Source organism: Asterias amurensis, chromosome 3, assembly GCF_032118995.1.
Source record: "Asterias amurensis chromosome 3, ASM3211899v1".
Classification (NCBI taxonomy): domain Eukaryota; kingdom Metazoa; phylum Echinodermata; class Asteroidea; order Forcipulatida; family Asteriidae; genus Asterias; species Asterias amurensis.
This window is the reverse complement of record NC_092650.1, coordinates 1,187,941-1,207,619: the sequence shown is the minus strand read 5'-3', so window position 1 is coordinate 1,207,619 and position 19,679 is coordinate 1,187,941. Positions and strand designations below refer to the sequence as shown.

The 19,679-nt window shown below is 40.1% G+C and overlaps 1 protein-coding gene across 1 annotated transcript; it reads left to right on the top strand.

Annotated features, from left to right (window-relative positions):
* Positions 1 to 362: 362 nt before the first annotated feature.
* On the top strand, positions 363 to 18,365 carry LOC139935241 (interferon regulatory factor 5-like). The gene is made up of 11 exons (XM_071929750.1): positions 363 to 526; positions 6,006 to 6,255; positions 7,050 to 7,227; positions 9,150 to 9,220; positions 10,179 to 10,248; positions 10,417 to 10,481; positions 11,356 to 11,401; positions 12,140 to 12,334; positions 12,868 to 13,185; positions 14,457 to 14,685; positions 15,428 to 18,365. The coding sequence occupies exons 1-11, from the start codon at positions 468 to 470 to the stop codon at positions 15,894 to 15,896; spliced, it is 1,950 nt and encodes a 649-aa protein (XP_071785851.1). The 5' UTR covers positions 363 to 467; the 3' UTR covers positions 15,897 to 18,365.
* Positions 18,366 to 19,679: the final 1,314 nt, after the last annotated feature.

Below are 19,679 nucleotides of genomic sequence, written 5' to 3'. Positions count from 1 at the left end.
CAAACTAATCAATCAGATTAAAGGATTAACATCTCGTGCTTTAGACGAAATGAGAGAATGAATTCATTGGTTTCATTATAACATTTAAGCCAGAAAGTGCTGCGATGAAAAAGGTAGCAATCTCACCAAATCATAACTTAGATATTAATTCGAAATAATCCTTACAAACAACCCCTCGAATAAATTCGAATAAAAATGGTCACTGACTGTTTTTAATAGCGACCTACATTAATATCCGCTACAAACCTACCTCTTGTTTTACCACACAGGTTTAGATTTACACACCGGTACTCAGTGCGCAGGATCTCCAGTCACCGTTCTGACGTCATCATTGTGGCAGAATATAGAAGTTGGTTGCATCCCCGGGTCAAGCCATAACGCTGTTAGGGCACGGAGTGTGTGTGGTGGAGTATCAATTCCCAGACTGATTCTAATAGGACTTGTTAAAAGTACACTCGTCTCCAAAAATGCTTTCTGTACTGTCTGCTGCTACCAGCAATTCGCAACGTCGACCGTCGGATCCAAAGTAAGTAGAAACTTTTCATTTTATATCAAGGCGCTTGTACTTTGATGGCATTGCTAATTTTTACAAGCAACTTGGAGGCAACTAACTGCAGTGTATACCACATTGGTAGCGCAGGAGTATTTTTCAAAACAATGTCTTACGATGCCTAAAAACAAGCTCAGATATGAACTTTCAAAAGTGAATTTTTTGTTAATGATTCAAACAATATCACCTCTCTTGGAAAATGTAAAAACTCCAATAAAACAATTTGATTGTCTACGGTAGGCCTACACTTAGAACTTTTGTTTGCCACCAAGCTTGATTTTAATTCGTTCAAGGATCAGTAAATTAAGGTGAGTTTGTTTAATATTACTGGATGATTCCTGTGAAATGACAAGAAGACTTTTTTGTCACAATTATTGATATTTGTATTATCTACGTGATGGGAGTATTATGTTGCTCTGCAATTTTCATCGAACAATTTTTGTTTATGTAATTCGTACTTAAACTGAGCGATAAATGGTTTATTGTCAACAATGTAAACGAACAGTAATTTTAATATTACTTTCTATTAATTGAGTTTTCAAAAAGTCACATAACTCTCTTTTCAACTTTATGTTGAATTTGTTTCACTTTTAGACAATACAGTGTTATTCCAAAATGACATTACACCGCAATCAATTATAAGTTCTAAGTTTATAGCTAATTATACCTCATCTCACAGAAACGTTCTCCCCTAACTTGGTATACTTGTTCCCCAAGTTTGTGACACTTGAGGGCCTTGTCCGTTGGGCATCTTTTATAGGCAACTTTGAGGCAACCAACTGCAGTGCATGCTACAGGACAATGTTGGTAGCACATGAATAAATTTTCAAACAATGTCTTACGATCAACAAGTACATTATCTGAACATTCAAGTGTAAATCAATTCTCTTATTTGAGATTGCCTGGAACTGGTTGCCTGTTAACTGCCTTGTGTGACATGGCCCTGTTGTTCGCTGAAGTTCTCAAATGCTTGCAAATTCGTTTCACATAATGTATGAGTGTACTTGTGCCGCTTGTCTTATGCTACGCACTATATTTTACAATGGTGAAGTTCTTAATGGCAATTCGAAAAGGAATTAGGCCTTGGCTGGCTCGATCGAAGTTCTTCTGATTTTTTAATATTTATATTTTTAACTTATTGCATGTTGTTCATTCATCATTTGAAATGAATGCAAGATAATGATCTGATATCAATGGAAAGTAATGTGTGGGTTCGAATCCAGCCTGGGTTTCCTCCAGGCTACCTCCGGGCTGCCTCCTTACACCATTCCTTCCCTTGAGATTGAAATATGGAATATAAAGTCTGTTGTGGATAAATCGCAATTTACAAAACAAATGTTGCCGGTGACAAACTAAAAATATCATTCCGTTTTTTCTTACATTTTGTTAAATAAAGTCACACAGAGTAGTTTGTACTCGGTGTGTTTGTGTCCTTGTGGGGGTCTTACAGAAAAATAGACCCAAAAGGGAATACTTAATTCAACCCGGGCCCCATAAGGGAATTCATTCGAAAAGGGAATAATAGAACATTCATATAGCAGGATCCACAAACTGACTCCGTACAAGGTTTGTTTGAGTGTGAGAAGAATAATGATTTTGAATTAGAAGAGGTTTCTAGACTGAAAACACTTTCTAAGTTTTCGAAAGTTTGAGTCGTAAAAATAAAAAAATTCATCCGAGATATGCTCGCAGTGTCTTTGGATCCACCGATTCATCAAAGACACTTTCCATAAAGCCTTGATAATTAAATCACACTATTTAATGGTGTCTTTGTCTTCACACAATCTGGAAGGACTCATATATGACATGAAGTGACAAGCTTTTGTCACCCAATATCTACCATGAAACGTAGCACCTTTTTTCAAGCAGCCCTGCCGGGGTGGTGCGGCGCTCGCAGGCGTGATTTGCTCCGAGGGCCTGGCCGGGCTTCTCGCGTCTCTGTCACCGGGCAATCTGTGGTGCCGCGCCGCGGTCTTAACGACTCGGTGTCTGTGCAAAGCGCTTCAGCCCCCGGCTATACATGGCCAAGTTGTTCTTACGTGGTGGTGGGCGTAAGCTGAACTTTCTTTGTGGATAGACCAGAAATAAGACCTTTATGTCATCAAGCTGCGGCAACACAAAATAGGAAAACTTATCCTCTTTGTTCTAACCCTAGCCAAGGAAAGTATATCAAGACAAAAGACCTATATCAGACAGTAGTGTCAAGGGAATTCATTACTTCGGCAGTCAATCATTTCAACAATGCTCATTTGTTTTTACGTCGTGCAACAAAAAAGCCCCCAAAAGCAGCGAGATAAACAGCATTCGTGATAATTTCGTTTGCAATCGAACGCACAGACCCACGCGTTAACGATTTTTTTGAGAGCGAATAAAAGATTAGATTGGAATGGGTATTATTTCAGATTAAATTTTGTTATGATATTTCAACTGACTTTGATAGAGAGCTTTCATGGTAAAATAAAGTTCAATTTATCTTTACTGATCTTCTTTTGGGGGCTAGTTCGTGAGCAAACTGTGAATTTTTTGGTATTTGATCATTATAAGTGAAGTGATCACACAGTCGACATAGTAGATTTGTTTATGAAATAAACAATTTTAAGAAGTAGGGGTTTATTTTTAAGAATTAAATCTTTGCGGAAAAGGATTCGAACTGCCTCTTTACCGGGCAATCTCGGTAGTCTAAAGTTGGTAATGCGCTACTCTAGAAGTGCAAAGGTCGTGGATTCGAATCCCACCCGAGTAATATGCCTGTTATTTGTTTCACAGAGCTATTAATTATAAGGGTTTGTTTTTGTTTAGAAAAAAATGTGCATGTTCATTGTATGTATGATTGAAGCACGTGCACACTGTGGGTATCATCACGAGGTTGCGAAAAAGGGCAATATCATGTCACTTAATCCATGTAGAACAAATTAACGCAAGTCATTTTGGTAAGCCCCTTTCATTTCATAAACCAATCGTCTTGTTTTATTGTTCCTGATAACTCATAATGACTTTCATTTTGCTGGTGAATTTGCACACCGTTGGTTTATTTTGTACTTCATTTTTCCTTATTGTTTTGCAGTCAGGACGTTATGACTGCAAGAATCCTTTCCTATACCGGTGGTATTTAGAAATCAAGGAAGGAACAAACGAAAAATAGACAGTGGCGTATTTCCGAAAAGAAAACCCCCGCTCGTTTTTCACCTGTAAAGGAAGAAAAATAACTTGCTCAATAATTTAGAAGTTGACAACAAGGATTTTGGGGAGAAGAGGGGAATTTATACCGCGTCGCTGAGAATATTTTGGAAGTTATTAAAAAATATGTGACGATGTTTGGACTCTCAAAAACATAATGCAAAATGTTGGCAAAATACAACTACCTAAATAATAGGCGTAGTATACTACAAACGTACAAACATATAGATACCGAAAAAAAGAAACCACATTTACACCATACTGTGATGAAATAGCACTAATTACTGGCCATAATATTGCTATTGTTGGTGTTATTTAAACACCTAGTGGTGTTAGTTCTGATTCTCTCTTGATAGGTACCTTTATATGACAACACCATGGTGTCAACTTTAACACCTCAGTTTTTGCAGTGTAAAAGATAAACTGAGCAAGTTTTTTTTAATTAAGTGTTTATTCTCGTTATCTTTTGATTGGAATAACACCTCCTTTGAGCTAGCTGGTTCCTTCCTGCAATGGCGGGGGTAAATGACCAGGGCCAGACGAGCATCTGGACGGCCGAGATTTGGCTTGATAGTCGGTGCCAGAATCGAGGGTGTGTCGGAATGAATAGAGATAATGCAACGAAGGTTTACCTGGGAAAAAAATTAATGGCTCCGTGCTTGCCGCCGAATTCTGCGCTTCACCACTCTCTACTTAATGTGGAAGTGCCGAAATTCTGCGATAGCTGTGAAAGCGAAGATTGCCTATACGCAAGTTATGTAGACACGCGCATGCAAAAATTCCCTGCTAACCCGTGCTTGACGTAAGCGCGGAATTCCATGCTTACGTAACCGCCGATTCTTTGCTTGCGGGAGCAGAGCAAGGACATTGGGCCCTGCTCGTTTGTTTCTAAGGTAGGCCTACCTCTTCTTCACTTTCATCTTCTGTATGCGTAAAGATGACGTATACCTAGCCGCGTCATTGACTTTACTCTTTAGTTCTCTGCTCGAAAGTACTTCATCACTCCCAGAAGACATTTCAATATTAAAACAACAAGTTTGGAGACTTATTTTTGACATTGTGTATCATTGTTTGCTCTCTGCGAATGTTAAAATTGTTCAAGAGGAGAGTTTCTTGGGGCGTTTTTTTTTTTTTTTTTTTTTTTTTTATAAATACAATTCTGGGGTAGGCCTACTTTAGGATAAACTAACCCTGTACCCACATATCCTTTCTATTAATGAACATGACATGTCTCTATCTGAGGTAAAATTGATCATTTTCACACGAGAAGTCCAAAGTTTTAACCCCGGCTTCCCCATTGCGTGCCACGAGCACCCTCCATTCTAGTGGGAGAGGACGCCGCGTTTCCCCCGGCCACGATTTGCCCAGGCACGGCGGAGACACAGTTTCTTTTAATTACAAGACCAGCCGCGATAAACCTGTACACCGACAAATGGTGAATTAATAACCTCGGCTTGGTGGTTTGGGTTAAAACAAAAAACGCGACCCTGAGCTGCAAGGCGAATACCTTTAGAAGGCGGCAGGCGGAGGCCCGTCATATCCACTCAAGACCAACGGCAAATAGGGGATCAAAGTACTTTGTTAATGAGCTTGGGGTTCGATGTAGTCCGGGTAGGAGGTGGGCGTACTTCATTAACAAGGTACATTACCATATCCTAAATTTCATATTAGGTACGAAGTTGCATTTAATCACCATCTTCTCGGAAACAGATTTCGCCTTTCGGTACAACAAATTAATACTAAACAAAATAACAAATTACATTTTGATATGTTAATTTTTTTTTACCCCTACATAATTATCAAGCATTTTATACTCAGTAGCCTACTTTCTCAAGTTCTTTTCAGAAAGAAATCCACAGGCAAATTACTTGGGTGGGATTCGAACCCACGACTTGCACTGCTAGGGCCACTACATGTATATAAGAACACCGAGCTAGCCAGATGGCTAGAGGGAGATCGAACCCTTTCTGCAGAAAACAGAAAATACTTCTTGAACAGAATACACATCATGGTCATACGTCATTGTCGCCCTTCTCAGTATTTTGTTGGGTACATAAAATTCAAACTAAAGGGCAAGTTTTTGAGTCCTAGGTTTATTTAAGAACTTAAACTGCAAATAAATTTGGAGCTATTTGAATACTGACTTCTACAGCCCGCATGGTTTGTACGGAAGCTCATTGAAAAAGTATGAAGATGTAGATTTGTTTGGGACATTTGACTGTCAAGTCTATTTCTTCAACCCAGTACACTTAAAACTTTTGATTTGGTTGCCGTCCAGGACCAACGAGCCAATGCAGACTCAAAGCTCCCCGGCGTCTACGGACAGCAGTGAGGATTCACCGGTCGCTCAAGTCGTCCACACCCATCAGAGCCGGCAAAGACTCCGGCCATGGCTGGAGAATCTCATCAACGAGGGGTCGGTCAAGGGACTAGAATGGATCGACAAGGAGAAGAAGCTCTTCAAGATTCCCTGGAAACACGCTGGAAAGCAAGACTACAACCAGGAAGAAGATTCTAAGATCTTTAAGGTGAGACCCTGAAGATCGTCTCGCAAAACCCACACACCGGTCACCCAAGCCTTTAATAGATTGACAGAAGCAATTACCAAAGATATTTCACAGGTGTGGTTAATAAAGTACCACGGGCCATTGGGTTATGATAGATTCGCGCATTACCAATTATCCCGCAGGTCATTCAAGAAACCCCCACGAAATAGCAATTTAAACGCCGCTGAGAAGCAACTTTGCCTAAAGAAGATGCAACCTCGAACCGAAAAAAAGTTTTTTTCGCAAATGATAAAAGCATCAGCCTAATTTAAAGTTGATTTTCGAAACATATCCCATGACAATTCTTAATGTCAAGATAATTGTTTTACACGCCGTAGTTTATACTCTCCCCAAATCTTGATGGCTGACAGACTTTTACAATGACCGCCCCTTCTGTTTAAACTCTCTGTTCATGCCCCCCTGTCTGGGGTGTCTGTTGCAACCATCTCCAGGGTTGTTCGGCCGCCTTGCCCCGGGTCCCTCGTAAAAAAACTGACCACAATCGGGTCATAGCTTTTTTGCGAACCTTTTTGCCACCCCTTCGGTCATGTCACGAGTTATGAGTTCGACATTTAAAAAAGCAATTACAGCTGCTTTGCCAGCTTTTACAAATACTGTGATATTTAAATTACAGAATTCAAAATAGCAAAAAACTGTTTGACATGTATATCCTCAATGATGTGTTATCACTTTTTCCCTTGTGGTTTATCCAGAAATACATTTTCTCTCGGCTAATCTTGTAACTGTTCCCTGTCTCTCTCCTCTGACATGCACAGCTGTGGTCCCTCAATACGGGTAAATTCAAGCCAGGTGTGCATGTACCTGAGCCAGCCGTATGGAAGACGAGACTGCGTACTGCTCTCAATAAACTCCCTGACATCGATGAGGTCCACGAGAAGACGCAACTAGACATCCCTGAACCCTATAGAGTCTACAGACTGCTGCCTAAAAAACGTAAGAACAGAGCATTTCAACATTTCAAATTTGTTTTGCAAACTTTCAGTTTAGGTAAAATATCTCACATGATTGGTTGCTTTGATTCCAACAAATTCAACACTATTTTTGAATAGTTGTGTGACATTGTTACGAACTGTGACCATCTGTTTTTGTTTTGCATTTTTGGCTTTCCATAGTTTCCACGCTCGGTTGGAAAAACAAACCGGGCTGTGGCGTTGCAATAGAAAGGTCTCGAAGATGGATTCATAGATGGCTTGCGCATGATGTCACTGATCACCATCTTTGATGTAAAACAATGAACAATTGTACATGTGTACGAGCTGGCGGTCATTGCAAGGGTTTATAGACGAAAAATTCCCCAATACACAACAACAATAAACGACGAAGAAGAGTAAATGACAAATCAGTATCACAGTAAAATATCCAAAAAACAACAGAACCAGCAGAAGCAATAACATCCCCCCCCCAAAAAAAAAAAAAAAAAATCAGCAACACATTCAAACAGAAAAAAAATTAAGACTGGTTGGTTACTTATTTTAAAATCTTTGGCAATGGTGAGCACTTCTTACAGACTTTTTAAAAACATTGACAAACGGCAGCACTTAAAGACTCACTGATTAAAAATAAACATCATGAGCTTTCGAGGCAACCGCTGAAGATACCGCAGCGTAAACACCCGCGAACTGCGAAACCAACAAAATGTAAAAATAACAACAAATTTGTTGGCAGGTGTAAACTTTTCTTGTAAAACGAGTAGAGGAAGAAACTTTCAAAAAAATCTCGCTTAAAGTTCGATTAACAGCGAGATCACCTGTGGTCATCTGTCTTGACTTCTTTTAGAATGTTCTAGAATCTTTCATTTGACGTTAAGTTTCCGGAAACAGTATTAAATGTAGTCCCATACTTTAGTATTACTGCTATCCTGTCGTGAATACGAACATAGGATCAAATTGGATAATATTACAGACAGCTATTTTTGGGGTAATCTCAGAGCGATGTTTTGAACAAAACTAGACAAAGTCTTACTTTCGCAAATGTTGTCCGAGTCCGATCCTCCAGAAATAATTAGGCAGATTTATATCTGACTGAGTTTGCGGTTTGATCACACTTGCCGGCCACAGGGGGGCTCTCGACTTGTATAAGAAACGGGTATCTCATACTGTGCTAAAGACTCACCGCACAAAAGTGTGACGTCAAAGTCCGAGCGCCCCCTGCTGTTGTTTATCTCTGACGTCATGTTAAGGAGTTGATGATTCACAACAGTTCGTCTTAATTTTGTTCATACAAATAAAGTTATGAGTATGATTGTCAGTTTGGTTTAATATATGCGGTCTGGAAAAAGAAAACAACAACAACAACAACAACCAAATGTGGTGCTATGGGTGTAAAATATCACTAAAATACCCACAGGTTCTCAGCTGTTTAACCTTCTTCGACGTTTCGACCACACTTGTTGATGACTAAAGTTGTGACAGGGCGAGGGGGTAGTCTGTGGTTGTCACGGGGGGGGGGGGGCAAAAGAATATCCATTCACAGGGAAATTGAATCAGACATGGGGTGTTAAGTCTTTAAGCCACGCTGCAGTCAGATTAGTTAATGATTTTACTCCTGTTGAATAAAACATTAATTAATTGATCTATGTCTAGTAGTTGTATATAGACCGGCAATATCAACACTAAAAAGCGCTATTTATAGGTTAAAATAAAATGCACAAGGATAATTGACTTCCAGCGGGAATTAATTGCCCCCGGTGTCTTGGCGCTAAGTAACGCTCATTAGCAAGAAGGTAATTGTGACAGATAGCTCAGCAACATTTAATGTGAACGCAGTTTTGTGCGTGTTTTCTTTGACAAGCTGAACTGTTTACGTTGATAGCTAGTCTTCTATACATTACGTTGTTTTTTGGGGCTTTCTTTCAGCATCCAACAGCGCAATGAAAAACCGGCTTCCGACCAGCCCAACGTATGGCCAGCAGGACTCTCACCACAGGGTAAGTCTTGAGTGGGAGGCTAACTTTTGGGTACAGACGGCCTGGCCTCGCTGGCTTGAAATATCCGAGGCCACTGAGGAAGAGTCCTATATATAGGGCTACCGTGGCGACATGGGCTGGCCAATGGCCACATGGTTTGGCCATTGGCCACATGGGTTGGCTACTGGCCACATGGGTTGGCTACTGGCCACATGGGTTGGCCACTGGCCACTTTAGGTGGCCTCACTGTTGAGCAATGAAGGCTTTTCCAAATCATATGGGCAGCGTTTGGGCAGCGTGATGAGCTGGAGATAACGACTTCGAATTGGAAAGTTCTCTTTATAAAACACTTAAGAGTCTGGCTCTTTTTCAAACACTTAGTTTGGATGAAACATCGGTCATCGCTTTTGTGGTAATCTTAGATCATTCCTCATAGTTTCTATAGACCTTATCGCAAATACCAATGCGCAAGCGCACACTGTTGAATGAGGTGCATTGTGGGATAGATATGCATCAAATTTTGCTACCAGCTAGACCACAATGCACCTAATTCCAAGCTTTACGCGCGCGCCCCGGTATTTGCGAAAAGGTCTATGTTAGAAAAGTTTACCCAAGTAGTGTCTGCATAGAGAGACACCAGTTCTGCCTAACATCATTGATGACTATGGGCCAAGACAGAGAGTTAAATCATTCATTAAGGGCCTCGTCACACGAGGCAACTTTTGCAGGCAACTTGGAGGCAACCAACTGCAGTGCATGCTACAGGACCACTTTGCTGGATGACACATGAGTTATTTTTCAAACAATGTCTTACGATCCCCAAGAAAAAATGTGTGAACATTCAAATATAACTTCCTTTGCTTCTTGGAGATTGCCTGGAACTGGTTGCCTGTAAATGACCTCGAGTGACGTGGGCCTTACTCTTCAATTATTTAGGTAATTGTTTTTTGAATAGCAATTTTCTTGATTTTCTTTTCAGAGTGGACATTCGATCAGTAGTTACTCTGAGCGGTACAGTCCATATGACGTGCGACCTGGAACTTATTACAGTAAGTTGGAATCCATAGTTTGACGCCCCACGTCAAAATCAGGCACTTCTCGACACAAGTGAATTTCTATTAAGACATCTAAAACTGTAGACCGATATTGATAGATGTATTCCATTAATGACATCTGTGACAGGGAATTAAACGATTATTTTCAATGACTTATTTCAGCTGATGCATACGACCGGCAAAATCATTCGAGTTACCAACAACCGAGTCATCATTGGTATGATCCGGTAAGTACCACTTCTAATGTAATCAGCGACCGTTGTTTTATTGAGCTGTCTTCGTAGCTTTACATCACCACCACGCATATTATATTTTCATCCTATAATTATTAGGTTTACACAAATTTTTCTACACATTTATTTTCAAAATTTATTGCAGAACGTACGTACAATCCACGGATAAGTCACTGACAAAACAAATAAACACATAAACAGGAATAACGCAAGACAGTTCTCTAGAAACAAACTCTACCTGGCAAGTAGATACACACATGGTGTTACCGCAAACCAAATATACATTGATATCTCACCATGCAATGCCTGAAATCCTATATAGGAATAACGTTTATTAGCAGTTTTCCAAAATATATCACGCCTGAATATATTGAGCAATCATTTAAGAACTTCATTCAAAGAAAATTGAAATAAAAAACCCTGTAATTTTGCCTCTTTGAGCGGTTGTGTACACGCAGGAAGTATAATCTGCCTTTGGAATACACTTTACTATTACGGTGGTAACCTTCTCAGATTCAAAATATTGAGGGGGAACAAGTGAACGCTTTTCCATAAGTGCATTATACTATCAAAAGCTGGTGAGCTTACCAAGAAAGTTTTTATTTCAATTAATATACAGAGTCGTGACCAAACGTCTACATACAGGCTCTTTAAACGATAACTTCGAACTCAATTCCCCGACATTGCTAGCTTTTACCCATTTAGCACCAAACACACTGACCTCTTTAGCTCGTGTCAAACTTCACTTTGGACGTCTCATAGTAAAACCATCTGCAAAACAGAGTTCAACGTTAGAAAGGTTACAAAGGAAATCTGGAAATATTTACAAGCGTGTAGTACATGATTATTTTCTTCCGTTTTCTTCTAGAGCCGTCCCGGTGTTGATTATGGGTACCAGCAAGCATACACCAACTGTAAGTCAATAAACTCATTTGATACAGGAATTACACAGAAACGTTTTACCAAAGGTCACCCACACGAAAGAAAAAAGATATTTTAGATTTATCTGAAGTGTATTTATAGAAAAGACTTCGTCATTATAATTGTCTAATTTGGATCTGGCGGTCTGGGAATTAATAGTATTCTTCTGAAATTATTTGAGCGATACACGAGAAAAGCAAATCTAGAAGCAGTGTATAACGGGCCTAATACAATGATTATAGGGGCCTATTAATTAAATATTTGTGCTCAGGCTTAGTACAGATATAATATATGTAGGACCTTTTTAATTTAACTTAACTTGCTGGGTGCATTTTAACTTTGTTATAACATTGCAAAAATAGGGATAAACCGTGGTGCAGTAATTAATGACTTGCAAACACAAGGTTGTGGGTTCGAATCCTACCAAGCTTACTGATGACATCTAGATTAAGTATTGTCAACTAGATTACTTAGTCGAAATTTGTGCAACTCATAATAAACCAATACTCGTACACCAATGGTTAAAATGAGAGAGAGTGGATGTTGCCAGCTTGGTGTTTATATCCCTTGTGGGAGTTTGCTGAGTTTTCTTGACGGGAAGATTTTCAAACTACATGTATACGGCGGCCGTTTTGATAAAAAAAAAATTTAAAATATATTTATTTTCTTAAAAAGAGCAAAATGTCCACAACGAGAAGCATTAGTTCAAACAATGCTTTTTCATATTACAGGTTACCCAAACAGCACAGCAGCCGACCTCGACATGATCAATGACGTCATCACACGTGACATCGATGGCAACCACGGCCACCATCCCCCAAGCCACGCCCACTACCCCCCAGGGAGCGGTCACTTGTATGGGCAGGAGGGCAGCAACATTGGGGGCATGGAGCATGGAAGGGTCAATAAACTGGACAATGTCGGAAGTACGGATTTCCCCCCCTTTTTTTCATGGCTGTATTTTGTTGGAACTAAATTGAGTAGAGTGTAAAAGCAAAAAGATTGAATATTCGGATTTCATATTATTATGATTTCAATGGCTAGGTAGATAGTCAATAAATTGAAGTGGAAACAGATGAAACCCCATTATTGGGCTGGGATGAAGTTCTAATGTTGTTTTTCTTTGGTTAAAATTTGATATTAAAAATACAAACACAAACAAACACAAACACACCGTTCGACATGCCTGGCGGTTACCATTATCACAGAACACTTTCTTTGATATAGAAATGTATTCTAAGATGAGCTGTACTGTAACTTGAGACAATATTTGCCTGCCTTGTGTTGGACTATTTCAAAAGTTTGATTGTATCTGCCAGGTACCACATAGCCATGGACATTTTGAAGGGACTTTATTTTCGTATCTTTTGACTATATTTAGTTCCTGACCTTCCCGATTTACACTCAAGCTGTTACCAACTTCTCAACGTGTTATATCCTTCCTCTATTCTCTAAATAGTGACAGATACATTGGTCAATAATAATGATCCGAGGCACGTCAACTACCATGACCTGGTTGCCATGCCAACCGTGACGTCATCGGGCTACACAACGTGTGCCACTACGAGCAAGTCCAATCCGCCGCCGAGCTACGAGAGTTCCCTGTCCGACTCGTCACATTCCTTCCCAACCACCTGTGCGGTCACCATGGCAATGGAGTCCGTCTCCATGGATGACACCACCAATCACCAGCTGCAACCGGCTCAGCATCATGAATATTCATCACCAGCCAACGCCAAGCGCATGCTCAGTTCGCCTGAGCCGACCCTACCAGCTGGTATGTATTGAAAAGGAAATTTCAGCAAACTTTTTCGTGATGACGATATTCCTTTTGAAATTCAATTTATTTTGTCCAGGACTCATGACCGCAAGATGCTCTATTTATACCCAGGGCCGATCTCCTTTTGTAGGTAGTGATCTTTTTATATACACCTTGTTGATAACCACACCGCTTCCATATTCAATTCTCGCGTCGTGACTTTTAGCATGAAAAAAGTACATTACTAAACCGGCACCCTCCATAAGGGTAGCAATGCCGTCATTCAAATCATGCTTACGTTGAGGATGACAATAAATAACACCAGATGAACTCGGGCCGAGGCCAAGATCGAGGGACGCCATTTCAACTTAATTTGTTCAACAAACTCGGGACAAATTTCATGACAATATAACTGATTACCTGGGCTAATATTAACTCCCCGATGTAGCTAAATGGGCTTCAAACTGCGGAAAGCTAATCCATGCACCTGTGACGTTGATAAAGTGACGAAACAACTTGGCATGCTTTAATCTCAGAAGGACATCCGGGGACTGTTTAGGAAACGGCTTTGGTAAACGCCCTCACAGGCCAGAGCCATGTCGTTTTACTAATAAGACCTTTTCAGATCTGTTGAGTACAATCGATGTCTGTTCTGGGTCAGTAACAATTTACCGCAGTGTTGAGATGTTTCAACAAGCTCTGACAGGTCATTGACCGAAATGTCAAGAAGTTAACACTGTCCATGAGTGTTTCAAAGCCTACGCCGCTCTTGGGCTAAAGATAGTCATGAGTTTTTAGTATAGTTTTGACCCTAGCAGGAGTTGTCTTGATGGCTATAATGACAACACAACACACTGAACACTAAACACATGAATAGGTATATGTGTAGAGAGAGCGGCAGAAAGCACACAGAAAAATAAGGGTGAATAATGAATGAGGAGACAGGGGGTGGGGTCTGCAAAATAACAGTTTAAATGTAAACGTGACAAGGTAACAGTGTCCTTTCTGCTCATGAACCTAGCTCCAGGCTGAACCTGGGTCAGAACAACAAATATCACCTTTTGTTTCTCAATATGAAGTTCAAAGAAAAACAACAACAGCCCACTATGCTGTTTATGCTTGACCTAAACCAGAGCCTAAAGCCACAGGTTGTCGGAAATCTGTCAGAACGAACGTCATCTTTGTTCCTACTGTAAAAAACCCAGTCAACTATGACAGTTATGCTTGGCCTAAACCGGAGTATAAACCTAGAAATCTGATAGCAGTTTGTTCTCTCACCTTTTTTTTAGAGCATGTCATGTCAATTCAAATCTCCTACCAGTCGACGGATGCCGGGTACCAGTGTGTGGAGAACCCAGCCGGCTGCGTGTTGTTCTTCAACCAACCATGGGAGGAGGGAATGCAGCGTGGGATGGAGGCAATCCATCTACCAGACATTGGGGCAGTCCCAGCACAGCCAGGGATGACCGACAAACAGATCAGTCTCACAGCTGAGGTTCTGAGGTGTTTCGAGAGAGGGTAAGTTCTGATGATTGTTTTACGATTGAGGTATTGTACAGTATTGTTGCACTTCTCAATCCCTGAGCCCAGTTTCAGTAAGCACAAACACTTGCTAAGCAAAGAACAATATTGCTTTACAGAAATAGGTTTACCCGCCAAAATTACAGAGTTTACTGTGGTGTGACTGGTGCCCCGCTCAAATTTTGAATAGCAAATTGTAAGCAGCATTTTCTGCTAAGCAACAACTGTATGAATTTGGGCCCTGGTGTGACTCAAATCTTGAAGTGATGGAGTTTGATTCACATGGGAGTTCTTTGGGGTTCATGACCGTTCTGAGTTGGCTCTTCCTAAAGTTGTGGCTAGCTTAGCAATGTTTTATACGCCTAAGCAAAGCGAAGCCACACCCACAATCAAACAGTCAATTTGAACACGTCATGACTTGCTTATAAGTGCCGTGGCCAAAAATAGAGCTGCTTGTAAGCATAAATATTGCTTTACATTTCCTGCTTAAACAATACAAATAAATAGCAAGATACCAGTCACAAATGCTAAAGTGAAATCGTAGTTTGGCTGGTAACCTCATTCTGCTTAGCATTTGGTTTTGCTTAACTAGTTTGGTGCTTAAGTATCTCTATGGAGTTGGGCCCTGTGGCACTTCAATGAAATCAAAATTGGAAACTAGTATTAGGGAAAGCGTTTTATAGTGTATTTCTGTTTTGAAGACATTTCTTAATGAGAATCTTATTTCATTCGGATACAGGATGAGCATCGAATCTCGTAATGGCAACATCTACGTCACGAGACGGTGTCGTAGCGTTGTATTCTGGTGCACCCTCAACGCCAACGAAAAGCCAACCAAACTAGAGAGGGACGAAGAAATCAAAGTGTTCGATCTGGATCAGTTTCGTGATCAGCTCCGGCGATACTACCTCGGGCAAGACGCACCCCCAATGTTCCCCAAGGTTTATTTCACCGTAGCACAGAAATGGAGCTCACCCGACATGCCGCTTCACGCTTGTCTTATTTCTATCGTCGTCACGCCGTTGAGGGCGTCTGAGGAGCTTCGTACCATCAGTCCGGAGGTGCATTCCCTGCCTCTGAGTATCCACAGCGGCCTGCTGCAAATCTCTGGACCGGGACCGGCAGACTGTTCATCCCCTCTCGGAGGTGTCACCACGTGGAATGACATTTCAAGCTGCCGTATGGCACCAATGTCTGCAATGGTTTAGACTTCCTTCAGACACATGCATAAAACAAACATTGAGCTAATTGGAGACTTTCGAACGCTAGGTGGCAGCATACTTACCAGGTAAAAATAACCAGTGGTTAACAACTAAATTTCCATATTTTGCGTCAATCCGAGCATGCGCACATTACCGAGAACATAGGATTTTTAATACCTGGTAAGTCTGCTGCCACCCAGCGTCCCAAAAGTCCCTCTAGCCGGCTTCAAAATAGACTGGTCCCCTTTGTTTATCACATGTACATCGGATTTAAGTGCGAATCTCCAGAATCATGAAGGCCATGTGAAATGATGTGAGGTCAACGGTGATTATGGACGTGGGCCGAACGGCAGATCTGGCGTAAAAAGTCACGAGCCTCGAAGTGTGATGTTCAGGCTAGCTTCAAAGATGCACAGACGATTGACTTTAAACAAGCAGACTCTAAAAGTGTGCTAAGACTTTTGCCTAAAGATTCGTCGCTAAGTCTCGGTGGTGATTGAAGACTCGGTGGTTGGTTCCTCAAAGAGTCTGTGGAGTCTGACTTATGCATGACATCTTGTTCATTATTGTAAGTGTACAAATTATTCTATGTAAATACAACAAGTATAGTACCCAAGCTTCTTACTTAAAACCTAACATAGTGCATTGTAAAGAGATGAATGGTTTTATGTACATAGACGCTATGGAGATTAACCAAGGTGCAGCCATTGGGCCTTCCTCCAATTCAACTCAATATAACCAAACCGAGGCAAGAAGGTAATAATCTTAACATTCAATTACTGTTGGTAGAATTTGAAACTGCATAACATGGGTATAATCCGGGCCCAGTTTCATAGAGATGCGTAAGCACAGAAAGCAGATAAACACAGAAAATTATGCTTACCAGAATACGGTTACCAGCCAAACTACCATGTAACTTGTACAATTTGTGACTGATATCCTGCTCATTTCTGCTCAGCAGACAATTGTTAAGCAATATTCTGTTTCTTGAACAGCTCTAAATTGGGCACAGGTTCTGAGAAGTGTTGAGTTGTCAACCACCGGTTTTTCTGAGAACCAACACTATAAAACCTGTTCATTCCTGTTGTTGGCAGCTTCAGGAAAACCTGGGTCGATTTAACAAAGATATTCCTAACTCAGGACTAGTCATAAGAGTTATTTGACACATAAGGCTCGACCTAAGTTAGGACTAGTCCTAAGAGTTATTAGACACCTAAGGCTCGACCTAACTTAGGACGAGTGACCAGTCTGAACTCTGTGTGAGATCCACCACTGTTGGCAAATCTTAGGGAAGGTAGTTCGATCCATGCATCAGGGAACCCCCCCCCAAAAAAAAAAAAAAAAAAATAAATAAATAAATAAATAAATAAATAAAAATAAATAAATAAATAAAATAAAAAATAAACTTGTCTTTATCAATTTAGGAAATGCATCCATCCGTTTCTTGTTACCCTTTCGGTTCTGCAAATAATTTGGTATTTCCTAAAAAAGAATCGTAAACCTCTGCACCCTTCTTGATTTCTTTTTAATCATGGAAAGGTAAAACAAAATATCAATGCCTGAGATTTACTTTCCAGCAAAGTGCCTAAAATAATTACTTGAATTACAGGTTATGTAATTACATTTTCTTCTTTCTCTCTTCACGATTTTTAAATCTGGAGGTTTATTTCTTGGGTTGTACTATTTGACTCGGTCAGTTTATGAACAAAGTGCCTTGGTCGTGAAGTTCTTAATAAAGGGAACTTGGTATAATGTTTGGTAATCTCGAAATTTACTTACAAACAGAAACTTACTTGGGGTTTAGAAGTACAACAGCTTTCGATAGTAAATCTTTTAAGAATCATTATGGTTATGGAAAAAGATATCCGCCCCCCCCCCCAATATTGAATCTGAGAAGTGTTACTGTCAGTTACGTTTCCCAGATTGTGTATTCCAAAATTACGGAATATTCTTCCTGCGTGGACATTACCACTCTAGGGGTTTCTGCGATATCTCTTAAACACTACCACCTTTTGAAATGAAATTTTCACAGATTAGTTTTGTTGTATTATCTACAACTGTGGATATGAAAGAATAATTTTGTACGATTACAAAAACCCAAGGTATACGTTTCCTAGAATGTTCGAGTTCGAACTATGTTGTTTGAACCCATCAATCAAACGAATAGATTATTTTGTTGACTTAAAATATTGTAAATAATATAATTGTGTTGACACCAATTATCCATTTTATACTTGTATTAATTAAAGTTTGTAAATAATCGCCTTATTATAAAGCGATCGGGAGTTTCTATCATGCGTTTTTTTTTATAATCATAACGCGAGAAGCTATGCCTATATTTTTGCCTTTTTTCATAATCTTCATCACAAAATTGTGGTATTTTTCTAATTCTTTTCTTTTTGTGATTTTTATTTTATTTATGGAGCATTTTATAAAGAGGACAATGCTGGACATTAATAAAGTAAAACAAATGTATACAGGAAAATATGAGAGTGTTAAAAGTCCGATTCATGTATCTTGTGATATGCCTTACCCCCCCCCCCCCCCCCCACTCCTCCAAACAACACAACCGACCCACATCCCACCCCACCTTTCCACTTAAAGGACAGTGACACTTTTTGTAATTACTTTAACGTAAAACTTTACTTGGTAACGAGAACATTGTGAGAAACGGCTCCCTCTGAAGTAATTTTCCACGAATTTGATTTCGAGTTTTGAGGTCTCGAAATCAAGCAGCTACAAGCACACAACTTATTGTGACAAGAGCATAATTTATTTCTTTCATTATTATCTCGCAACTTCGACGACCGATTGAGCTCAAATTTTCACGGGTTTGTTATTTTATGTTGAGATACACAAAGTGAGAAGACTGGTCTTTGACAATGACCAATAGTGTCCAGTGTCTTTAAGACAATACAACTTGTGTGTTTGTGCTCCTCATTTGCTTGAAGCATGCATTTAAGAAGAACAAAACTCCTCTGCTAAAAATCACGAACTGCTCTATCCATCCGCCCATGATGCATTCATCATATTCTTATATACTGTGCATGCAGAAACATTCTTACGAGTTTATACTTCAATAGCATGAGTGAATATACATAAGAAAAGCACATCCCTGTAGAGTAGAAAATTATGGAAAACGAAAACTATATATGATGTCATCGTTTCAATGGCCACAAAATAACTTTCATATCACGCATCACCGCCCAAGAACAGCCTCGATCTTCCGCCCAAATGCTCATTCTCTACACCGCCAGCAGTCCAGCATTCCCTACCTGAAGACGAGCAGAGTACACCCACTCACTCTAAGAGATTTACACAAGGTTGTACCCGCAAGTTTACTATTATTTTTTTATTTTATAGTTTCTTCTTCTTTCTCCACACCATGCAAAGCTTCAAACAATACTAACTCTTAGCAAACTGTCTTGAGGACGTTCTGTAGCGTCGTGTGTCTCTTCACTCAATGGACAAACCATAGTACATGTTTGACTGTTTCGATATTCTTTGATTTTCTTTGTCCCTTCATCCCTAGCAAAATTAAATACTGTTTTTACACTCCGTTTATTTTGCTCTGTCACAAAATGAATGCACATGCCGAGTACGGCGGGGGGGGGGTACGCCTCCGCCGCCATACATGATAAGTTAGGGGAGATAAACCAGCAGAAAACACATAGGCTACTTAAAAAGGATACTATTGAAAACGAAACAACTTCAAAAATAGTTCTTTCCCATGACGTCAGGATTTCGCAACGGCTAAAAAATAATCCCAGACACGCCTTTAGGCCTAGT